The 18,234-nt window shown below is 38.0% G+C and overlaps 1 protein-coding gene across 1 annotated transcript in view; it reads right to left on the bottom strand.

Moving 5' to 3' along the window:
* Nucleotides 1-18,234, bottom strand: part of MUC19 (mucin 19, oligomeric) — a 137,532-nt gene that overhangs the window by 15,327 nt on the left and 103,971 nt on the right. Inside the window, exons 46-72 of the mRNA XM_053199622.1 lie at nt 18,016-18,119; nt 17,728-17,802; nt 17,159-17,212; nt 15,540-15,575; nt 14,435-14,488; nt 13,654-13,707; nt 13,455-13,508; nt 12,506-12,559; nt 11,519-11,572; nt 11,081-11,134; nt 10,414-10,458; nt 10,102-10,155; nt 9,929-9,979; nt 8,112-8,156; nt 7,825-7,878; nt 7,633-7,677; nt 6,873-6,926; nt 5,775-5,828; nt 4,245-4,298; nt 3,798-3,833; nt 3,500-3,553; nt 2,687-2,734; nt 2,388-2,438; nt 1,754-1,807; nt 1,611-1,664; nt 1,309-1,362; nt 561-614 (exon numbers count right to left, since the gene is read on the bottom strand). Coding sequence (XP_053055597.1) covers nt 561-614; nt 1,309-1,362; nt 1,611-1,664; nt 1,754-1,807; nt 2,388-2,438; nt 2,687-2,734; nt 3,500-3,553; nt 3,798-3,833; nt 4,245-4,298; nt 5,775-5,828; nt 6,873-6,926; nt 7,633-7,677; nt 7,825-7,878; nt 8,112-8,156; nt 9,929-9,979; nt 10,102-10,155; nt 10,414-10,458; nt 11,081-11,134; nt 11,519-11,572; nt 12,506-12,559; nt 13,455-13,508; nt 13,654-13,707; nt 14,435-14,488; nt 15,540-15,575; nt 17,159-17,212; nt 17,728-17,802; nt 18,016-18,119 — 1,454 coding nt within the window. The remainder of the gene's footprint in view (nt 1-560; nt 615-1,308; nt 1,363-1,610; nt 1,665-1,753; nt 1,808-2,387; nt 2,439-2,686; nt 2,735-3,499; nt 3,554-3,797; nt 3,834-4,244; nt 4,299-5,774; nt 5,829-6,872; nt 6,927-7,632; nt 7,678-7,824; nt 7,879-8,111; nt 8,157-9,928; nt 9,980-10,101; nt 10,156-10,413; nt 10,459-11,080; nt 11,135-11,518; nt 11,573-12,505; nt 12,560-13,454; nt 13,509-13,653; nt 13,708-14,434; nt 14,489-15,539; nt 15,576-17,158; nt 17,213-17,727; nt 17,803-18,015; nt 18,120-18,234) is intronic.

The raw sequence follows: 18,234 nt of genomic DNA, 5'->3' as shown, positions 1-18,234 counted from the left end.
TTCCCCCTTTTCAGGACATTTCTGTCACAACTTTGACAACCAGAAATTTTGACAAACCTCCCAACATCTGCTCTTGCGATGGTTTCCCAATATCTGAGTTGTATTCCACAAGTTTAGATTATTATAATTTCCTATTTTATACTCCCATGCTTTTTAATAAATGTTTCTTTCCTTAATCATTTTCATTGAGTAGACAAAAAATATTAATGTGAGATTTTTAAAAATGCCCTAAATTTATTTTAGTCATCTTAATTTACTTGGGTTGGAAACTTTTGAGTAACCTGTGATTTCACCTATGACCATAGTACCTATAAAGACAAGTAGGAAAATATTTTACCAAAAAGACTCCTGTTTTCATTAAGAAATGTACCACTAAGAAACTACATCCTAATAAATGTGCATATGATGAAGTCTGTAGTCCAGGAGATTATAGTACATTAAGATCACAACCGCAATTATCTCACAAGTCTTCAAATTAAAAGTTTTACCATCTCCTGTCACTACCAATATCCTATGAGTAATCAGTGAAATCTCAACAATTCTGCAATGCCATGACTGACCTGTTTGAATTACATGCACAGTGGTGTCACGGCTTAGTCCCAGAGTTGTAGCCCCTGTGAATAAACAAAAATTTAAGGTGATTTTAAACAATTTTGAAATCTGGAAAAAAGTTGTATGTTATGAAAGTAGAAGACATACTCTCAAAGAAGATGGCTTTTGAGTGAGATACTAATAAAGAGTATTAGTCTCTTTGTAACTTTGACTAACTCATGTTGGCATTTCCAGAAATAAGTGTGGTGAAAGACAACCCTGGCAGAATTTGAAATGGACATGAAAATGAGATTTAAAAGAATGAGAAAGATACTGTGAAATTGAGAGAGAAAGAGAGAGACAGAGAGAGAGAGAGAGAGAGACCATAGTAATACTTTTTATGCTCTTAAAATATCATGGACAAGATAAATTCACATGTTTCTAATAAGCAATAAAGGGGTTTCATTATGCACAGACAAGCAAACACCATGCTCTCCCACAGACTCTTTCATTTCTCCAAACCAATATATGGTAAAGTTTCATTCTGGAGCCCTTTGTTCTCTGTGGTTTAATGCTTTTTGTAATAGCGTTTTTCCTCTGCTCATTTGTTTTCCCTCCTGTGACTTGGCTTCCTGATGCTTCAGTGGGGATTCAGGTGTGTGAAGGAGCATGTAAATTTTTTTTAATTTGTTGAGACCTTAGTTATGAGGAAAACCTGAGAAGAAAGGGTTTTATGTGCAAGATAAGTCTAAGACTGATGAATTAAATCCTACTAACCAGGACTAGAATTTTCTGGACCCCTGGAAACTTCAGCTGACTCTGAAGTAGTATCTGCTAAGGCAAGATGGATAAAGAATTGAGAGTAATATATCATTCTTAGCTTCATAAAATATAAAAGGCTGGTGTATAGAGAAAATCAATCTGAAGAACAAAGTCCACGTCTGATTGACCTAACATATGGTCTCTTCAAATGGAATACAAAACCCTATCTTAGCTGGTCTGCTCACTCATTCATCATCTGACACAAACTTAAACATAAAACTGTTGAGAACACAAAAGGTTGAAAGCAAACCACTCACTAGTGGCCATTCCAAATACAGTGGTAGCTTCAAATTCTGTAGAAGTTGTAGCCTCTGAGAGGAAATAGGAGAAAGCAATATGAAATGCAGAAATTTGGCTAAAGTTCATAGAAGCAGGTGTCCTCAACTTTTTCACAACTTACTTGTGTTGGAACTCCCAAGTGCGATGGTTGTACCTGTGGTTATCCCAGTGGTAACTGAAAGCACAAAAGGAGATAATCGATGTATTAATTCCTTTTTACTTAAAATTAGGATTTAGTTTAGAAGACATTGATGGGTTCCTCTAATCAACTAAAAGGTTTAGATCAGGAACTTCCTTGTCTTAAGTGATATATCAATACTGGTTTCTATTATACCATTTTATTACAAGTCTACAAAATATAAGACAATTCACATGGGATAAAGAGTTAACATCGTGACAATTTGTACTCAAAGAGAGATTAAGGTAAGGTAGAATAGAATTCCCTCTAAGTTCATTACAGTCACTGTGATTGACTTTAAGACGTAGAGAAAAATATTATTTGACTGCTCATACTCATTTATTTTAATTCCACCCTTGGTGTTTCCACCACCTCCAAAAGAAGTTGTGGTCCCTAAGTGAAAGGAAGAAAGGAGAAGGAAAGTGAATTCAGAAGGATCATATAAATGAGAAATGGTGGTTTCCCAGGGAATGGTAGGGAAAGTGTGTGATTGGGAGGAGATGTTGAAGCAGGAGGCAGGGGAGTGAGTTTTCCATTACTGAAGCTCGTCACATTCCCTGTTACGTTATTGATTTACCTGTGTTGGAACTTCCAGATGCTGTTGTGCCAGTGATTACACCTGTAGTGCCTGCAGTAGAAAAGAGAAAGACAGAATCCAAATGGTGATGCATTTACCTTTCTGAGAAGAGCATGGCCAACCAGACTGTCTGTGACTGGAAAGTAGCAGATCTTTTTTGAGCTATCCTGTCAAGATGAAGTTCATTCTCTATTTTTAAATTCAGGGCCACAGTAAACATGTTGGCTTACGGTCCAGCTTTGATGACTAGCTTCCCTAGGATTAAATATCAGGAGTCTCCAGGCCTTTCCAAAGCTTACCTGTTTTACTTCCAGGGCTTGGTGTCTCAGATGTACCAGTGGTAGCTCCTGATGACAAGAATAGAAACAATATTTGTGTAAATGTATTTATTTGTATTCAATGAAATAACACCTAAAATCCAAAATTTGCTAGACCTAAACTTCCAGTTATTTCTGTCATCTTTGCTTCCCTAAATAGAACTACATGGACATACTGCCTCCAACTGATACTGGGGTAATATCTTCAATATCAAAAAGGGACCTTTCTGAACTCCCCTTATGGTAATAAGAATTACCATATAAGGTTTGCCCCCAGAAGAAATGAAATCATTTTCATAAATATAAACTTCTTCTAACAAATGTCCCCAAGAAAAGGCAAAGACAGAATAAATCATCAGGAACTCAAGAATTGCCGAATCCTGGGGCACCCGGGTGGTTCAGTGGGTTAAGCGTCTGGCTCTTGATTTTGGCTCAGGTTCTGATCTCAAGGTAGTGAGATTGAGCCCCGTGTTGGGCTCAGCATGGAGCATGGAGCTTGCCTGGGATTCTCTCCTCCCTCCCTTCTCTCTCTCTCTCTCTGACCCTCCCCCACTCATGCCCATGCTTTCTCGCTCACACTCTCTCTCTGTCTCAAAATAAATAAATATATTTTTAAAAAGGAATTACCAATTCCACTTTCACTGGTTATACTTCCTTGTAATGGAAGTTGTAGCTTCTGATAGTGAAAAGAAAGTAGTGATGGCTAATGGAAAGTCATAAAAAAGAATCCCATGCTATTCCTCCAGAGCTAGTCCCAAGAAAGAAATTATAGCACATCTTTCCTCGTTGGCTTACCTGTGTTGGAAATTCTGGGTGAGATGGTACTTTCTGGGGTCACTCCAATAGTACCTGAAAGAAAAATGGAATGATATGATCATGTGAACTTTACTCCTATAAGAAAAGCATATTATAGAAAAGGGTGGGGAAGCTACACAATTTCTTTATTATGCAAAAAAAGATTATTTTTGGCAATAGCTTGTTTCAGAGTTGTTTGTGCACTTTCTAATGTTTCATTCCCAAAATAGTGGTGGGAGAGCACAATGTGGGATAGTGGTGGAGAGTCTCAAGACAAAGGTATTTTTCCTTTATTTACCTGTTTGAATGCCAGGGACTTGGCTACTGGATCCCCCTAGAAGAAGAAACAACAGGATTGATCACCAATTAAATTTACATTTGGGTGAAGTACTGATGTTATAGAAATTTTAATGTTCTAGAAATGTTTAGACATGTGACAAAGAAATCTAGTGATATAATGTAGTAGTAATATAGTAACATGATTAAGAGGTTAGACTTCTGAACCAGACTGCCTGAGTTGAATCCTGTTTGTTTGCTGTATGATGTTGGGCAAGTTGATTAATATCTCTAAGCCATGTTTTCTCATCTGTGAAAATGATAGTACCTCAGTTTGGGGTAAGGTTTAAAATAATAGCAAGAAGGGTGTAGGATAATGCCTGGCACATACTTAGAGCTTGAAACTGTTAATTGTTATTGCTGCGCTTGTATGTGAAAAGTGGCAAGGTTAGGAAGCTTATGAACTCACCTGTATTAATTTCAATTCCTGTGCTTCCACTGCCTCCAGGGGGTGTTGTAGCTTCTAAGACAGAGGAAAGGTAGAAAAAATGTGAGGTGAAAAGGATTTAATGTTTTTTTTAAATATGATTTATTGTCAAATTAGCTTACATAAAACACCCAGTGCTCATCCCAACAAGTGCCCTTCTCAATGCCCATCACCCACTTTCCCCTCTCCCCAAGCCTCCATCATCCCTCAGTTCTCTGTATTTAAGAGTCTCTTATGGTTTGCCTCCCTCCCTCTCTATTTGTAACTGTTTTTTTCCCCTTCCCTTCCCCCATGGTCTTCTGTTAAGTTTCTCAAGATCCACATATGAGTGAAAACATATGTTATCTGTCTTTCTCTGACTGACTTATTTTGAGGATTTAGTGTTCTGAGGCAAGTTAATTATGTACTTTTCTGGGCCACTGTACCATGAAAGATACTTTACTACTAGAAGTTTTCCTGTGGAAGACTCTCTTCAGCTGGCTGGCTCACCTGTATTTGAACTCCCTGGTGCAAGTGTAGTGCCAGAAGATACCTTAGGGGTACCTACAACAAGAAGGGTGGCTTTTCCCCTCATGGAGTTGGGGGTGGGAATTCTGTTTATCTTGTGGGCCTTTTCAACCGGTGATAAATTATTTCTGTTCTCTTATGCATAGTTTTATTCCCAAATCAAATAAAGATAGAAATTCCTCAACAGAGAAGTCCCCTTTTCTGAGATTTAATGGCAGAAAAACAAGGGTATTCATATTCTGCCTCTTGTTCTTCTGATCCCCTTCCCACCAGAGCCACCTAATGTGCTTCCAGTTCCTTTATTTATGGATACTTCCGTAGTAGCTCCTATGAGAATGAAAATTTTTAAAACTTAATCATGAAGATAGATAGTTACTGGGATAACCACTGCACATTTCAGTTACTTCTATGCTCAAAGAAGAACATAATGAATAGAGATAAATTTTCTGTGTTCGTTGTGGCCTTCTGTTTACCTGAAATAAAACGCTCTGCCACCATCTTTCCATCAGCTAATATCATGGTGATACTTAAGATGACAAATAGAAAAAGAAAACTCCCTAGACAATTATCACTTTCACTCTCATATTCAGGGAGGTATATATGGAGGCTGGACCATGAAAGTGAAGATATTTCAAAAATCTGCCCCAACTGATTCAAAATCAAGTAAAAAACGAAAACACTGTTGATCTTAGATGTAAGTTCCTTAAAAGCCCCTCCTCAAGAAATTATCCTACTAAGAAACAAAAAAGTAATTTATAATCAACCAAAGTCCCCCCCGCCACACAAACACACCTACACCCACACACACTAATTTCCATCTGTTTCCTAACGGACTCTAGTAGTAGTATGGCTTCTAGAAGAAGAAAAGAAGAAACAGATAAAGGTTGGGTATTTAGGAAGTAAAGAAAATATGGTGCGGTGCTCTTACATGAGAAGATCCATGTGAAAGACATTTTTTCACCTTATTTTTAGGAAAGATGCTTTCTTCCCAGCTTGTTAACCTACCAGTATGGGAACTTCCAGGTGCAACAGTTGTACTCGAGGCCACACCAATGGTACCTGAAATAAGAATGTCATGGGATCATCACAGAGAATGTTCTGCATTGAGGCAATCTGAGTATAAAGTAAGTGTATATTTCCAGGGCCACATCTTCAGTTATATTACACATGGACAACTCCAGGAAGGACCATTCATAGAGACTATTTTGTCCATATGGAAGCTCTATGAGCATGCCTTTCTGCTCCTGGATTGAATCGTGTAATTTTTCCCATGTATCAATTATTTCATTCATTCAAAAATATTTATTGAGCCTGTTTAATACTAGAAATTCACCAATAAATAAAATAAATGAAGACTTTTTTTCCCTTAAGAAGTCTATCTTCTAGTAGGCTTACTTAGCAAATATTACACTATTTTCAACTGGGAACAGAAGAGTTTTTCACCATGTTTACCTGTTTTACTTTTAGCGACTTGATTGATACTCCAGAGGTAGTTCTTAATGGTTGAAAGTAGGAAAAATATTTTGAGTATGTTATCACTTTAATCAACCTCGAGGCAACCAGTCATTAAGCAACTTAGAGTTTAAAGTTCAAGATAAAAAGTCAAATGGGAGGCAAAAAATTTCTACTTTCATTTTAGTCATCTACTTGCCTGAGATAGAAGCTTTTGGGACAGTGTTGACTCCTGCCGATTCTGCAATAACATCAATCATGTCCAGTGGGTTAATCTTCCAGGAAATTACTACTACCACCACCCTATTCAGAAATCCACACCACATGGCCAGGCACTGGAAAAGGGTTGTCCAGAAACCAGCAGAGGAGTCTGAATCAATAGCACCATTGGCCTGGGTGTGCGATGGAGGACCTGCCCTTCCTGTATAACAATCTTTCTGATCCAGAGGCAAACTCATGATCGTAATCAATGGCAATGCTAACATCTGGCACTCCTAATTCTCATTGATTTCATCACAGGGTCTCTGATGCTTTCTAAGGAAGCTTTGGCCTCTGGAAACAAAAAATTAGGAAAGTAGAAAGTATGTTTGGGGTGACATATTTCTGCTTGATGTTAGAAAGGAATGATTGCCTCTGAATACATTCACTTACCAACACTGGATCTTCCAGATTTAATAGTTGTGCCAGAGACTACTCCACTGGTACCTAGAATCGCAAAAGGGAAGGGATTGATATGTTATTTCCTTTACATTAAAAGAAAAGCTAAGAAGAAAAATGTTACAAGCTTCTTTTAATTCATAGAAGGCTTATTCTAGGGTTCCTCATATATCTTTTCACAAGAACATTTCTTTCCAAAAGAAAAAAAAAAGCTGTTTCAAATTATAATTCTCATTCTGAATATTGGTAAATATCAGGGAGATATTCACATTTTCTCATGCTTACATGTTTGAATGTCAGAGATCTGGCTACCTGGTATGGTAGTCTGGACTCCTGAGGAGGAGAAAAGAGATGGGGGTGGGGAGAGATATTCTGCCTTATATAAACTTAGGGATGATTAGGGTAAATCATTAACACACTGGAATTTGGAGGTTTAGATAAAGACTTCCATAAGTCAGAAATCATTCTGTGTTTATTTCAGCCAATTTAAATTACTAGAAGGAATTCACAAAAAAAGGGAGAACTTTCTGGTGCTATTTGCAATACCAATGAAGAAATCCCATCATATCTTCAGACTTAGAGCAATGAAACTCAGTGCTGGAATTTATAGATTTTCAAAAAGATTTTTATCCCTACTATTAAACCTATTTTTGACTCACTTGCAATACCCCTAAATTAAATGCAAACTCTCCAAAGGAAAGCCGAGACAGTCCTAAATCTGTTGACCCCCAAATCATGGGCTCTTCATGCTCACCTGTTTGGGCTCCAGTTCCAGTCATTTCTGTGGAAGTTGTGGCCTCTGAAGAAAGAAATAGGAGAATGATGAAATCTGGGAATTTGAAATATTGGGAAAATATATTGTGCTATTTCTTTATTATAACAGCCCTGAAAGCGAGATCATGACATCTGAGATTAAATAAGCGAAATTTCTTCCTTGTTAACCTACCTGTGTTAGAACTTCCAGATGTAATGGTTGTCCCAGACAATTCTCCAGTGGTACCTAAATTGCAAAAAGGTAAACAGAGTAGTAGAGCATTTCACACTCCTAGTTCATCTTAGAATCATTAATGTGGCCCTAAAGCACTGAAGCTCCTTCCTGAAGACTATGAATAAAATTGAAAATGAACAACTTCACAGCACTGTATTTCTCAGGTCAAACTGGGATGGATGTGTTGCTATGGATTTCCCTTTCACTATGTGGTAAAAAGAAGCAGGTCTTTAAATCACCCTTACCTGTCTCACTTCCAGGAACATATCCACCTGTTGTGCCAGAGGTGCCTAAGGATGGGATTAAGCATGGTTTTAATTTTTATAAGTAGTAACCTTTGATGTAACTTGGAGCATTTTGATAATCAGTTGTCTTTATGAAGCTTTCTAGTGAAAAAGGATAGAAAATAAATAATAAGCATTATGTATACGAGAGAGATGATAGGAAGTAGCAAGCCCTGGGGAGAAGGTAAACTGGGTAAGGAGGATTAGGAGGATTGGGGGTTAGGATATATTCAATATGCACTCATACCTTTCTTCAGAAAAACAAAACAAATAAACAACAACAACCACAACAACAAAACACCTCTGTGAGTCAGAACATAGAGGACAGCCTAGGCTTATAATTCCAAGCTGAATAACTTGAATATACTCTCATTGGTATACTACAATATTGTTAGAGGAGGTCATTGAAAGGACATGAATGTCAATTGACCTATGAGCTGGACTCTGGAAATGGGAGTATGGGATGTATGTTCTGTCTACATTTCCACAGCTGGAGCCATTTTCAAGGAAGCAGCCTTGAGAGAGAAATGTGTCATTGAGACCAACTGGATGGTATAGAGTGACTGAACCCACTTAAGATTTCCACATAAGCTTTTAAGATTCTGGTGATGGGTGCAGAGATCTACTCATCTTGCGGCCACCCAGGACAAGGCTCGGTAAGTTCCCTTATTACACCTGCCATCTACCAATCCAGACTGGCCTGCTTCTTTCTTCCGTTCTCTTCGCTGTTTGTGTACAGGGCCAGGCTCAGACTTTACCTGGGAAGCTCCCTAGTTTTGCAAACCAACAAATAGGGCCACAGGGAAAATGTAGGACCCTTTCTGACACTCCCTCCCATTTTCATGCTTAACCCAAACAGAGAAATAATGAGAGATTTAGGCCTCCACTGAAAAGCTCACTGCCTGGCAGTACTCCTTGGGTGATCTCGCTCCCTCCTGTGAAAGTTGTGGCTTCTAACAGAAGAAAAAGGAAAAAGAAAATGTAAAGGCTAGGGACACATGGGTGGCTCAGTCGGTTAAGCATCAGATTTGGCTCCAGTCATGATATGGTTGGGAGTTCAAGTCCCACCTCGGGCTCTGTGCAGACAGCTCAGAGCCTGGAGCCTGCTTTGGATTCTGTGTCTCCCTCTCTCTGCGCCTCCCACACATGACCTCCTTCCCTCTCTCTCTCTCTCTCTATCTGTCTCACACACACACACACACACACACACACACACACAAATAAATAAACATTAAAAAAAAGTAAAGACTTGGAGTGTGCACAGGACATTCAGGTATAATACGTCCTAGGTATACATCCTGTGTATAACTGTCAGATAATGGACCCCGTAATGCCCTGATGAAGGCTCCTTAGAGCACAAAGAGGAAAAATTAAAGTGTCTGAACAGAATTTATTGATGTCAAATATTGAACAACTGCTAAATTTTTCACCAGTCTGCTAAATATGGAACATCCAAAGAGTTTTGATATATATTTTATTCTTTTTTAAATTTTTTTTAATGTTTATTTATTTTTTAGAGAGAGACAGAGCATAAGTTGGGGGGGGTTGGTGGCAGAGAGAAGGAGACACAGAATCTGAAGCCAGCTCCAGGCTCTGAGCTGTCAGCACAGAGTCTGGTGCAAGGCTCAAACTCACGAACCATGAGATCGTGACCTGAGCCGAAGTTAGATGCTTAACCGACTGAGCTACCCAGGCACCCCAAGAGCTTTGATATATTTCAGTCAGGACCTTTTACTGAAGTTATTAGAAAGTACCAATAGTGCCTTAACAGCGCTCACCTGTGATGATCCTCATTCGTGTTCCACTTTCTCCCACAGAAGTTGTGGCTTCTGACAGAAGAAAACAGGAGTTGATTGGAAACTATTTAAGGACCACAGAAAGGAGCGTGTAGAGGAGACATCTAATTTGTGGGAGGACATGTGGAAGATTCCCTGTTGTCTTGTTGCCTCACCTGTAATAGAACTGCCAGGGGCAACAGTTGTACCAGGGGCTACCCCAGTGGTGCCTGAAACACAAAGGTCTGAAGTCATCACAGTGATTCATGTTTATCTCCTGAATACCTGTCTCTAGAAGGAAATCTGGATGTATCTCATATCAAGGGGCCCTTTCACTGCTTCCTGATGAAAGTGAGAATCATATACCTTTCCTGTGACCTATATCAAGAAAGCAATCAAAATAATAATTTTTCCAAGTTGAGGCAACCTCCTCAAACATCCCATGATTTCAAAACAGAGAATAAGGTGGCTTTCTTCCAAGTGTTCACCTGTCACACTCCCAGTTGCTTGGCCTCCCGGTACTGCACCGGTGCCTACCGTAAGACAAAACAAAACAAAACAAAACAAAAAAAAGAATTTCCCAAGGAAAATACTGAGCATCAATACTGTTTCTTTGAATAAGAAAATCTTTATATAGGACAGGCCTATTTAGGAATTCACATCATTTTCACTTCTTCCCAGGTGTATAATACTCCTCAGCTCCCCCTGACATCTTAGTGATATATAAGCCATCACAGGAGAAACCTATCATACGGTTTACATCACCAGCACATCTTTAAAAAATAGCCACTGGGAGGCTAGATGCTGGTGTTAAGAGCTCTTCCATATATTAAATATGTGAAATCTAAGAAAATGCTGAAAATAAATACAAATTACTCTGTAGGAGAGCACACCTCCCAACAGGTGACTTCAGGGAGAGCCATAATTCACACTAAACCCCAAACTGTAAGCTAATTATTCTCACTGCATCTGGATCCAGTTCCAGAAGTACCACTGCCTTCTGTTAAAGTTGTGGCCTCTGAGGGAAGAAAATGATGAACGATGAGGTCTGAGGATTTGGGATATTAGGGAAAGAATTATGTTGATATTTTTCAGAGCAGGTCTACTAACTATATTATGAGGTTAAATATGGAGATTTATTTCGTATTAACCTACCTGTGTGGGAACTTCCAGATATAATAGTTATCCCAGAGATTTCCTCTGTAAGACCTAAAAGAAGAAAAATAAAGGGATCAACACAGCATTATCTCCCTGATCAATATGGCGTTGAACCACTGGAAGACCTTTCCTGAGGATCTTTGTTTCTGAAGGAAATGAACCATCAATTACTTCCCACAATTTCTTTTCCTGACCCACCTACTAATCCTTGTTCTACTGGAGTTGCCTTTCCATACATCCCACTGAAAGCAGAAGGAGACCTTATGTCACCCTCCCAGTTTCTCTTCCAGCCCCTGGACTCCCAGGAGTGAGAGGTGACTAAAAGAATAAAAAGGCAGATGATCAATTATTTGAGGTGTTTGGGTAGTCAGATGTTTAAAATAGCACTCCTTAACTCTAATACTCTCATATGATGAGTTATTTAGTCCATTATACCTGGCTTGGAACTCTGTGAACTTCTACTAGCTCCAGGTGAAATCATGGTGGTACCTATTAAAGCAAATAGAGTGAAGCTTTAAAGTAAGTATACATTTTATCATTACTCTAGTATTTATAGACATCTCTTTTTTTTTTAATTTTTTTTTCAACGTTTATTTATTTTTGGGACAGAGAGAGACAGAGCATGAACGGGGGAGGGGCAGAGAGAGAGGGAGACACAGAATTGGAAACAGGCTCCAGGCTCTGAGCCATCAGCCCAGAGCCTGACGCGGGGCTCGAACTCACGGACCGCGAGATCGTGACCTGGCTGAAGTCGGACGCTTAACCGACTGCGCCACCCAGGCGCCCCTATAGACATCTCTTATGTGCAATATTGTTTTTGGCCCTTGAATGTATCAGTGAGCAGGATATTCAAAGATCCCTCCCTTGATGCAGCTTATATTCTAGCAACAATCAACAGGACAATCAGTGAACAATCAACAGGACAAATAACACAGTGTGACAGATATTAGGAAGTGGTATGGGAAAACAGCAAACTATGTAAAAGCTCTGGGGCTTTGGAAGGCAGGGGCTGACCAGCATGTTGCCTTCATCTTTGCTATCCAAAGACTAGCTCTGCAACACTGGGCATCTGGAAATCCATATGGAGATATCTTGAGGCTATGGAATTTCTAAGCAGGCCCAGGTGTGTGACTCTTGGCATGTTATGTTTCCCAGATGAAATGCAAGGCTCTTTCCCAGGTCAGGTGTTCACTGTAGCCACACAAACAGATTTGATAAAACCCCCAAAGCCTCACACTAAAACAGCTCACTTCCTAGAAGTTCTGTTTGGGTGGCCCCACTTCCTCCTGTGGAATTTGTGGCCTCTGATAGGGAAAAGGAAGGAAGGAAGGAGTAAAGACTAGAGTGTGGGAAAGTACACACTGTGCTGTTGTCAGAATCTATCATCCAATGGCCCAATTTTGCATGTATTTTCAGACTTACCTGTGCTGTAATTTCCAGGTTCCACAGTTTTCTCAGGGACTATACCAGTAGTACCTAAAACAAAAAAGGGGCAGCAGTCACTCAGTTCAATTGCTTGTCCACTATGGGATTTAAATAGGAATCTAAAGTTTCCATATAGCAGTAAACTATAACCCCGAGACTTTGAATTCCAAGAACTAATTCATATATACCCCGTGTAATATTTCTTTCTACAATAATTTTACTGAGAAAGTTCTCGACTATCATGTCCCTTTCTTTGGGAGGAGAGATAGGAAGTTTCCCTCCACATTACCTGTCCATCTGTCATTAGTTTGACTTCATGATGGTCTACTGAAGGTTCTTGTAAGCTCAGGAGATAAGGAGGCAGGAAATGTAATGACTGTTCTGTCCTTTTTTCTGAATTTGCTTTATATAACATATATAAATAGTGTAGATTTTTTTCAGAAAACTTTTTTATATCAATTCTTAGCATTTTATTTTTTTTTAATATGAAATTGATTGTCAAATTGGTTTCCATACAACACCCGGTGCTCATCCCAACAGGTGCCCTCCTCAATACTCATCACCCACCCTGTCCTCCCTCCCACCCCCCCATCAACCCTCAGATTATTCTCAGTTTTTAAGAGTCTCTTATGGTTTGGCTCTCTCCCTCTTTAACTTTTCTTTTCCTTTCCCTACCCCATGGTCTTCTGTTAAGTTTCTCAGGATCCGCATAAGAGTGAAAACATATGGTATCTGTCTTTCTCTGTATGACTTATTTCACTTAGCATAACACTCTCCAGTTCCATCCACATTGCTACAAATGGTCATATTTCATTCTTTCTCATTGCCAAGTAATATTCCATTGTGTATATAAACCACAATTTCTTTATTCATTCATCAGTTGGTGCTCAGAAGACTGTTTTAAGAAATTATTATGAAGTGCAGGTATTAGATTAGCAGCACTCACCTGTGGCTATTCCAACTCTGGTTGTTTCATTTTCTCCTAGGAAAGTTGTGGCCTCTGATGGAGAGGAGGAAAGAGTTAATTGGAGAATATTTAGGGTCATGGAAAAGATAGATGGTACTCCTGCAAAGACTAATACCAGAGGAAACATCTAACTTATGGGAGGACATGTGGAAAGTTCCCTACCATCTTGTTGACTCACCTGTGTTAGAATTTCCAGGGATGACAGTTATGCCAGGGGCTACCCTAGTGGTGCCTGAAACAAAGGAACAGCAGTGCTCATGTTTCTTTCCTAAAAACATGCCTCTAAAAGTAACCCAAGTATATCTTCTTTATATCTAACTGGCTCACTCTCTGGCCCTTCTCTGATGATGAGCCCTATGTATTTTCTTTTCACCATTTTATTACAAAGCCAGAGTCACAATGTTGTCAACCTAAGATAACTTTTCCAGAATTCTATGTCTCGTCACGCTCACCTGTTTTACTCTCAGTGACGACTTGCTGATGCTACAGTGGTACCTGCTGTGGAGTGGCAGCAGAAGGTATGAGTGTGCTCAGAACCCCAGACATTGGGAAAATATCTCACTCTTCATTGCTTTCTTGTGAAAAGCAAACATCTATCTATATAGGGCAGACATGTCTCCAGGGTCCATGTAGCTCTTCTCCATTTCTCCACAATAGAAAGTTTTCGTACCCTTCCCTCTTCAAATGCTTATAAGGTTTATAATTCCACAGGAAATAATTCTCAGAATAATTAGTACAATCATCCCATCTTCAGGGATTACAGCTAAGATGGTGGACTCTGTTATTAGTAGCTTTTCAGGAAAAAAAAAAGTTAAAAACTGAAAAAGAACTAGTTGGCTAAATGTGCAATATTAATAAGGTAAATATGGACTGCTCCCCAGAAACCCTCTCTCTCTCTAGGCTCTCCTACAAATGCCATAATTAGTGGTAACAAGAAGACAGGAACTGGTCCCTCTCACCTGTTCTGAATCCACCTCCACTGGTGCCAACACTTTCTGTGGAAGTTGTGACCTCTTGAGGGAGGAAATGGAACAGTAAGTTCTGGGTGTTTGGAAAGAGATATTTTGTATTATTTAATCACCACAATCCTACAAAAAGCTTCATGTCCAGAGTGTCCAAACAGATGGCTTTCTTGTTATTTCAACTTTAACCTGTCTTGGGAATGCCTGTTTTAACAGATTTCTCTGGTAGTAGGCACTGAGTGGCTCACTGAGTGATACATGTTGAATGGTCCTTAATCAACAAAGGGAGAATCTAATGGATCAAGTGGATAAGTATTGAAATCAAACACTTCATCAGATAAGGACCCCAAAGGAATTTTATATCAGTGAATGAAATAAGACAAAAAAGCCTGTCTTCAAGGAGCTAACATTTGAACGTATGTACTGAAAGAATGTAAATAAGAGCAATTGAGAAAAAGTGAGATGTTCTAAAGATTAAACTTCTTTTAAAACTGCTAAGTCTAAAAAGAGATACCAGGATGCAATAAAAGCTAAAAATTTTCATGGAAAGGATAGGTGATAAATAACACTAATAAGCTGAGAAAAAAAGCTGCCTTTTTTTAATAAGGGGCATATTTCAGAGTTATTTTCATTTATTTGATTGATTTTGCACATTTGTACACAACTGGTGTAGAATTTAACTATTATGTAAGGGAATCAATATGACTTTGTTATGATTTAAGAAGGCATAAGAATAGAAAAATCAAAAGCCCTATGCTACCAGAATCTAATTTGAAGTTCATGTTTTATTAATCTGATAAAATTGAGATTTCTATTATATTCTCTAGTCTAGTTACTGCAATACCAATTTTTTCCAAATGCACATTTATAATTTCATATTTTCTCACCTGTTACTGCAAGCTATTTTGACATCACTAAAACTTAAACTATATTTATAAATGCACATTTTTAATTTTTCATGAAAAGATTAATTTATATTAGATTATAATTTGGGAAGAATATCACAGTCTCTTATATATTTTTCAGTGTCCAAATGGAAAACATAAAAATGCTGAAGCCACATCCTATAGAGCATATTTTTGTCATTTTAATGTTGACTTACCTACAATTAATACTGGTGGAATTCTCTTATCTGAGCCTAAAAAAGGAAAGATTAAATTCATGTTTCCATTAAAGAATATACTTGAATTCCATTTTTAAAAATCACTTTGGTGCTTCACCTGCCATCATATATAATTTTTTTATTAAAAAACAGAGGTATGGTATTTTCATAGAGACTGATGTTAGAAATTGAAGTCAGAGTGTGAGATCACTTGGGAGAGAAGCTGCGAAGTGCTCTGTAAGGAATCACCTATGAATTACAAATTATCAAACTGAAAGCAAAACCATTGCCTTTTTCCCAAGTAAAATATTTACACAAATGTAATTCTTGTTTGCTGCCATTTAATAAAGATTAAGGTCTTGAATTTGGAAAATGCAAAAGTACTATTGTCAATAACAATAAAGTACATACTATGTCCAGTAGTCACATCCTAGTAGCCATGATATTAATTTATAATATAATTACGGTGTTCAATATATAATTTGAAACATTTCAATTCATTTACATTTACATAGCCATAGATTGAATAAAGAATAATTATAAATTTAATCTAAATCAAATTATTGAACTATTTTCTAGTGACTAGTTTGTAAAATAAATTTATATAAGTCATCTTTGTAAAAGTAGTTAGAATAAGTGTAGCATAATACTTTACAAGAAAAAAAGCATAAACAATCTTTTCCTTAAATAATGGACAATTTCATCATGAACAGCTAGGTTCGGTGAGATAACCTACAAACAAATAATGCCTTTCTCAAGTACTATAATATATTACTAGTCCAAAAATTTAAATACTAATGTGCTATCGTCTTTAATACATTTTCATTTATTGTTAAGAAAAATAATTGCCCCATAAGTTGGAATGATTGTAAAAAGAAATGAAGTGATAAAGTTTTTATTTATAAAGCAATAGTATTATAGTTTTTGCCAATGTTTTAGAATTGACAAATGCCACAGTTTGTCATTATATATAAAATTTTAACCCCCTTTTTAGTACCTGCTGCTGTAGCTTGGAAATGGAGAAAATTTGAGCTTTATAAATATTAAAAGCAAGGTCTTATTGATGGATCATCAAAGACCATTTTATATTTGCCTTACAGGAGGATGGACATTGTGGGTAGGAGCACAGTCTTTGGAGTCAGTATAGAATGGATAAAAATATTGGCTCCAATATTTGATTTGCTGTAGAATATGAACAAATTTAGGTCATATCTTTTTTTTTTTTAACGTTTATTTATTTTTGAGACAGAGAGAGACAGAGCATGAACGGGGGAGGGTCAGAGAGAGGGAGACACAGAATCTGAAACAGGCTCCAGGCTCTGAGCAGTCAGCACAGAGCCCGACGCGGGGCTCGAACTCATGGACCTCAAGATCGTGACCTGAGCCGAAGTCCGAGGCTTAACCGACTGAGCCACCCAGGCGCCCCTAGGTAGTATCTTTTCTAAGTTCCCCATGAGTAAAACGAGATAACAAAATTTATTCTAATAGTTAAATGAGAGAATATATTTAAGGACACTATAATTATGTAACTGGAATTATTACTAACTATTTTGCCATTTCTAATTAGCCAATAAGCATGAAAAGTGTAAAAAAAAATCTGACATCCCCTGCTTACTTACCAGTAGTGGAACTTTCTGGTGCAATTGTTGAGCTAGGGGCAGCTTCTGTGAAACCTGAAATTAAAATGAAAAGTAATGGGTCGCCTGTGTAACCCAGTCAGTTAAGCAGCTGACTCTTGATTTTGGCTCAGGTTATGATCTCACGATTGGTGAGTTCAAGCTCCTAGTCTGGCTCTGAGCTGACAGCACAGAGTCTGCTTGGGATTCTTTCTCTCCCTCTCTCTGCCCCTCCCCTGCTCATGATCACCTGTGCTCTCTCTCTTTCTCTCTCTCTCTCAAAAATAAATAAACATTTTAAAAATTAAAAAAACCCAGAAAGTCATGAGCAGTGTTCTTATTTTATGGGGACACTACCTGGACATTTAACAATGTAACTACTTTGAGTTCAGGTGTTATAGTTCCAGTACCTGGTGTAAACACACCTAACAAAATATAAGGTCCTAAATGCCAGATGACTTGGATCTGATTTTCTGATTTCTACTCAAAATACACTAATATTCATCATTAGATTTATCAGGAAACCTTATTTTGTGTTACAACCTGGGCCAACACCTTCCCTTCCCACTCGCCTGATTTTCCAGGTGTGGTTAAACTGGTTATGCTTTCACCTGATTCGGTTTCTCCATATGGTTCTTCAGTTGTACCTGATTAATGAGATAATTGAAAATTATCTTTATGTGTTTCATTTTAGGAAAAACAAACCTACCACTATTTAAGTATATTTAAAATTTAGATGTTAATACTAAACCTAGAATATCTCTTAATCTTTTCTCCAAATATTTGGTGCTTGATTAATATAACAAACTCATTATCATGATGAGTCTAAGCTACACTTGCATTGGAATACCAACAGATACCTGGATAAGGCTTGACTGCTTGTTTCCCAGCAGTGGTGGTTATAGAGCCTGATGCTCCAGCTGTGCTTCCCCTGTCTGAACCTGTTGTAGCTCCCACTGACACTCTGGATGCACATGGTCAAAAATAAAAGTAGGAGGGATAAAAACATAAACTTCTTAAGAAGTCTGTGGACTCACTTCAAAACAATAATGTTCTACAAAGCTCCCATCTTTAGTAAA

Source organism: Acinonyx jubatus, chromosome B4, assembly GCF_027475565.1.
Source record: "Acinonyx jubatus isolate Ajub_Pintada_27869175 chromosome B4, VMU_Ajub_asm_v1.0, whole genome shotgun sequence".
Lineage (NCBI taxonomy): Eukaryota > Metazoa > Chordata > Mammalia > Carnivora > Felidae > Acinonyx > Acinonyx jubatus.
Note: the sequence above shows the minus strand (reverse complement) of the source record. Positions and strands in the feature narration are given on the sequence as shown.